Source organism: Cyrtonyx montezumae, unplaced genomic scaffold (assembly GCF_038088225.1).
Source record: "Cyrtonyx montezumae isolate F1298 unplaced genomic scaffold, pur_monq_1.0 scaffold_17, whole genome shotgun sequence".
NCBI lineage: Eukaryota > Metazoa > Chordata > Aves > Galliformes > Odontophoridae > Cyrtonyx > Cyrtonyx montezumae.
In genome coordinates, this window is record NW_027071903.1 from 28517495 (window position 1) to 28523494 (window position 6000).

General features: G+C 47.2%; 1 protein-coding gene across 4 annotated transcripts in view; it reads right to left on the reverse strand.

Moving 5' to 3' along the window:
* The window catches only part of ARNT2 (aryl hydrocarbon receptor nuclear translocator 2), a 95615-nt gene extending 91239 nt beyond the window's left edge, over positions 1–4376 (reverse strand). For all 4 annotated transcript variants that reach the window (XM_065733979.1, XM_065733978.1, XM_065733976.1 and 1 more), the window contains exon 1: positions 4258–4376. In XM_065733979.1, coding sequence (XP_065590051.1) covers positions 4258–4288 — 31 coding nt within the window. In that variant the 5' untranslated portion in view covers positions 4289–4376. The remainder of the gene's footprint in view (positions 1–4257) is intronic.
* Positions 4377–6000: the final 1624 nt, after the last annotated feature.

Sequence of the window (6000 nt, forward strand, 5' to 3'; positions counted from 1 at the left end):
TACCAAGATCAATTTGCTTTTCGGTTTTGGTTCTTGCAACGGCAGATGATAAATGATTCTTTTTTATATATTTTTAAACTTTGCCTACAACATGCATCCACCTTGAATTAGAGTCAGAAGCTAAATGTACAAAAGCAGCCTTACACTATTTTCTTTTCCTCTTTACATGGAATGCTGGATACATGTGGGGTGACAGGAAATGCTTTACATCGGAACAAAAGAAGTATTGTTGGCAAGAACAAACAAGTACCAATTGTTTTTTGGTTTTTTTTAAACCAACCCAACAGCCAAGATTTCTAGAATTTCAAAATTTCTGCCTGTTTGATCCAACAGATCTCTTCTTTTGCACAAACGATCCTACCAAATGGGCAAAGGCACAGCTCTGTATTTTCAGATTTGTTTCCTGTATCCCTCTCCAAGTACTTCTGGCCACCCAATCCCCCCAGGTCTTAAACTCTAGGCCCTTCTTCTCATTTTCTATTGCCAAGTTTTAATAGCATTATGCTTTTTTCAGTTAGCACTGAATTAACGCATTCCCATTCTTATTTGTCAGTTATGAAGCAGTAAGTCTAAAAAAAATTACCCTAAACTACACACACATCTGATCTTCACAAGCCATTTAAGCACAATCTCTGCATTCATCTTCATAATGACAGCCCCATTTCTGTCCTCTTAATAACAATAATCACTAACTCAAAGGTGTTATTTGCCTTGATTGTTTTGAAATGGCTGCTTTTTTCCTTTCCTACTTCATCTCTACAGCAATTTTTCTTACTGGAAAGTAAAAAAAGAGAGCAAAACCATATGGTATTTCAGGCATCACCACTGTTTTGTGGTGCATTTTTATTAAGAGGCACAGGGAAACATTATTTTATTTGAAAAAATATCTGAAACTAACCATAAGCTGCATATACAAATTTTAAATAAACACTCTGTGATAGAAGAGATACTTTAAAAGGAAATGTTTCTGATATCTTGTAGATAAAAAGTATCAAGAAATTGCATTTCTTCAGTACAATTTGTTGTTCAGAGGACAGTCCTGAAGGTCAAAATGCCATCACAGAACAACTCAATAGGCATTATAATCTCACAACACAGTTTGAATGAAATAAGGGCAAATTCTGCTGCAAGAAAGATATGAAAATAAGAGAAGGAAAGGATCCATAGTTCATGGATCCCACTATTTAATGAGCACTGAGCTTTTGAGATCTTTGTTTTAACATTATCTTAGAAATAAGACTACTTTTTCGCATCCCCACAACACTAAAGCCCATTATAATCACTATCAGTAGAACACTTAGGGTGCTGTAGAATTGTTTTTGGAGTTTACTGCATAGTCTATGCAGTAAATGAAAGGCAAAGCTGCTACTACTGTTCCAATAAAACGCAACAACTTTGGGGCTCTGTGTTGAATACACGAGTTACAGGTGGAGACAAACCACTCTCCCATTTCCCATTCCAGTTGGATATTCTGGGAATTAACTTTTCACTTAAGACCACGTAACAAGGAAAACAGAACACTGCTTTCATTATGAGTTCTACATTTTCATTCCAAACAGGGTAATACAAGAATCACTGCACCATCTACTTCTTTGCAAGTTAAGCAGAATTTGTCCTCAAAGTAGCAACAGTTACGGACAAGTTTGCATCCCAAAAATATATATATTTAAAACAGATGTGGCATTAAGTTTCTTTGCTGCAAGCAGTAATTTATGAAATGCTTGTTACACCCCCACAATTTTTTTGTTCTTAAAAACCACTTAATATGCCAATCTTATTTCAGGAGGAAATAAATTAACTCTGATGCTTTGTGCCAATGCAGATGAGCTTCCCACACACCTGTATTGTGTTTCACATTTCAGTTAGTCATCCAAATTATGACAAATGAACGAAGTACTTCCAGTCAGATCCTATTCCTAAGGTCAAGCATACAGCAAGAGTAATACAGGAGATCACTACTCAAAGCCCCCACTTTCATCAGTACAATGTCCACTGCAGCAATGGATGAGCCCCTTTACCACAGAGACCTTTCAGCAGGGCTGGCCATGTCCCTGTCACCATCCCAGCCCTGTCACTGTAATTCCCACAAGCCCTAACGAGGATGGGTTGCAAATTACTTCAACTTCCACACACTTTTGTAACTCAAACTCTTTCTTACAAGAAAATCTGGGAAAATGGGTAACTCTGCATATAGCGTATGAGAAGAGATAACACCACACAGCCACACGTGGCTCTGCACCAGGAGATACCACGTGGAGGAACGTTCATGCTCAGAATCGCAGAACACCCAGCTTTCTGCATCTGATAGTCCCCATTCCACTACCTAGGATATGACTAACGCCACACGTATTTGTATTGTGGTAGCTGCAGGTTAATGTCCTGCCTAAATTACCAAATGTTATTAGAACCCCAGACAATTGCTTAATAAAAATTTAATCATATTGTAATTTCTAATCATCATTAAAGATGCTTAACAGGTTAATCTCTCTATTGTGCTCCCCTAACATTGTGGATCAGGAAGTCAGCTAGCATAAGGCAGCGCAGCTTCACCAATACTAATAGGGTTGCTTTCATCTGACTCCAACTGAGGATCTGGCCTAGGAAGAAAACAGCCGTCTTCAAATCCTCTCAGCAAAGGTTTTGATTTTGCTTCTCTGTACTGCTTCACAGCTAGCCCAGAATAAAATAAAAAGAGACTACTAGCACATTAAAAAATATAGCATAAACCATGATACGTTGTGCAGCTCTACCTTCTTCTGTCCGCGGTAAAGCAAACACTGTGAAGTTCTGCAGTTCTCACAGTTCAAAATCTCTTCATTTTGACTTTGCCCATGCATAGCTAGATTTGTCTGACAGCAACGCTCACACATGGATACCGTGGGAGGATCACTGAGAGCTAACGAGTTGTCTTTCAACTCAGCCCTGCTCCAAAGTACCTATCTGTAGAGTGACAAGATGTGCTGTAACCTCAGCCTACAGAAGCACACATCAGTTCATCTCAGGAAACCAGCACGTTCCTGCATCCTTCCTGTGGACCTGCAATCTGTGCTGAAGAGACTGAGGACTGCGACGAGTACAGCCAACACACCACGTGCTCCTATTTCCCATAACCTCTCACTAAATTCACAACATGAGCATTCCCTGGGTCACAAAGGAACAACTGCAGACCCGGTTGAAGGCTGCTCTTCTTCAGACACACATACCCCCTTATACAACCACTCCTCTGGTGGATGCACCTGCAGGCAGGAGCAGGTGAAGGAGGCTGGTGCCAAAGGGCCTCCAGATTTGCTAGAGACAGAGGTTTGAGTGCAGACCTCAGTGTCACTTGGGCTGCTCCTGTGCACAGCTTAGGAGAAGCACAAAGGAAGAAACAAACCAAGCTTCAGCTCCTTGAAACTGCTTGCTAACTGGTGCCACATGCACGCACGGTGAAATTCTGTTACCACACACAACATGGTCGCCTGGAAGCTAAATAAAACTCATTTAATAACCCATCGTTAAATATCTTCATTTCATATGTATAATTCTAAAATGAAAACTCAATCGGATTGGGACTGTTTCTGCTTCCTTTAGTTCTGCTGGCTGAAATACACCAGCTGTGTGTGTCACAGTGTTTGGGTTTGGGGCGAAAGGTGCAAGGACATCGTTTTGGTGTCAGTTGGCATTCGCTCGAGCACGACATTCGCAGCGAGAACTGAATCTGATGAGGAAACACAATGAAATTGAAAAGACATAAAACTGAATCCACTTCTGATAAAAGCGTTCATTGGTGCTGAGCCCGGCGCGAGCTCCACCGTCCCACTGCGCTCAGCGCTGAATATCTGGCTACCCAACACTGAGCTGCCCAAAGTGCATCACAGCAATATCCATTCCGGCACTCCACACACACCCACCGCCACCTCGGGGAACTCCTTCCCCAGCCGAGGACTCGAAAACTGCAGTAAGTCCCTTCGCTTCGTAAGTTATTAACAAACAAACAAGAAATCCAACACATCTATTGCACCTTTTGGCAAACACACACCGACAACCACCTGCACGGCCGGGTGCCGACACACGGCTCCCCGATCCCGTAGCCCAGGACGGGGCCGAGGCTGAGGACGGACCCCCCCGAGCCCCTCCGCCTCCCCGTCCCGCAGTGGCAGCGCTGCCGCCCTCCGCCCGTCGCGTCGCGTCCCCGGGGCGCTGCGTGCCTGCGGCGGGCGGGGCCGCGCCGTGCTGTCGGGCCACATGGGGCGAGCCGGCAGCAGCGCTACTCACCGGGAGGGTTTACCGCCGCCGGCGTTGCCATCTTGTCTCTGAGCGGAATTAAGACAAACGCAAAAGGGGAGGAGGGATGCTCTGAGCGGCGCGGGGGTGGCAGCCGGCGCCGGGGCGGGCGAGGCGGGAAGCGCGGAGGCTGTCGGGCAGCTCCCGCCCCGGGGCCCGGCGGCGGCGGCGGCGGCGGCGGCGTTCCCCGCTCGGTGCGGGGCGGCCCAAGATGTCCGATGGCCCCGCGCCGCCTCTGCTCATGCGCCGCGCGCAGTGAGCATGTGCCGGGCGGCCGCACATGTGCGCTGGGCCCGCACCCGCCGGAGCTCGGCGGGGTACCCCGGCCGATCCCCGTCGTGAGAGCGCCGGGCTCCGCTCGCGGAGCTGCCGCACCCCTCGGGGCTCGAACCCGCGGCCCCGGAGCGGTCCTGACACAGGGCGCGGCCCCCGAGGGAGAGCTCTCGAGCCGAGGCCCGGCGCCGTGGCATCCCGCTCGTTCAGGGGAGCTGCGGGGGTTTCCCACTGACTGCAGAGTGATGTGGGGTTCATTCAGTCCAACCTTTGGTTTCGCAGACAGACACTCAAAAATGAGACATGATGCCTGGGAGATATTGATGTGGCAGCTTGGGGCTGCCCAGCACCCTGGGAATCACAGAATCGAAGGAAGCCTGTTCCCTGCCCACTGCTTGCTGGTGAAGAACCTTTGGTATCCAACCTGACCTCCCAGCTGTTGGGGCTCTTGAACAAAGAAAGAACTGAGGAACTTAGGTGACCACGCTCCTCCTAAGCATGTGTACAAATTACAGCTGTGTCACATCCTCTTATAAAAAGTGGTGTACCTGATGCTGTGCACATGTTCAACTGTAAGTACAGATGAACAACCAATCATTTATAGCTCACCTCACATTTCAAGGCTTTCCATTACTGAAAAATACTCTTTCTCTTAATTTCATACCTCAGGGCTTTAAGGGAAGAACCAGTGACAGAATTACTCTACTGTGCGCTGGTTAGACCTCACCTGGAGTGCTGTATCCAGAGATGGAGTCCTCAGTACAGGAGAGATGTGGACCTTTTGGAGTGTGTCCAGAGGAGGGCCACAGAAATGACCGGGGGGCTGGAACGCCTCTAACAGGACAGGCTGAGAGCTGGGGCTGTGCAGCTTTGGGGAGAGAGGGCTCCAGGGAGACCTGAGAGCAGCCTCTGAGTACCTAAAGGGGCTGTGAAGAAAGAAGGGGACACTCTGTAGCAGGGTCTCTTGTGATAGGTCATAGGAGAAATGGTTTCAAACAAACAGAGGGGAGACTTAGGTTGGATATAAGGAGAAAGTTTTTACAGTGAGAGTGGTGAGGCACTGGCACAGGTCGCCCGGGAAGGTGGCGGGTGCCCCATCCCTGCAGACACCCAAGTTAAAGCTGTAGGTGTCCCTGTTCAGTGCAGAGCAGTTGGACCAGATGACATTTAAGGGTCCCTTCTAACAATTCTGTAATTCTAATTAACAAGCTGCATGGTTTGGTGGAAGCAATCCCCATGACAACCGTGGCAGTCACGTGTAGTGTATATGCAATACTAAAAAAGCAAACCTGCATTGCAATGGCTCTTGGCTCTTTCACGCCCTTGGAGCTCTGTGAGGGTTGTTAATTGTTAAGCAGCTCTGCTCGGCTGTGCTTGGTGGCCCCAAGCAGTTCTGCAGAAGTTAATGGAATCACTCAAGGCAAAAAACTGCACGTCAGTCCCATACTTTGATCAATAAGT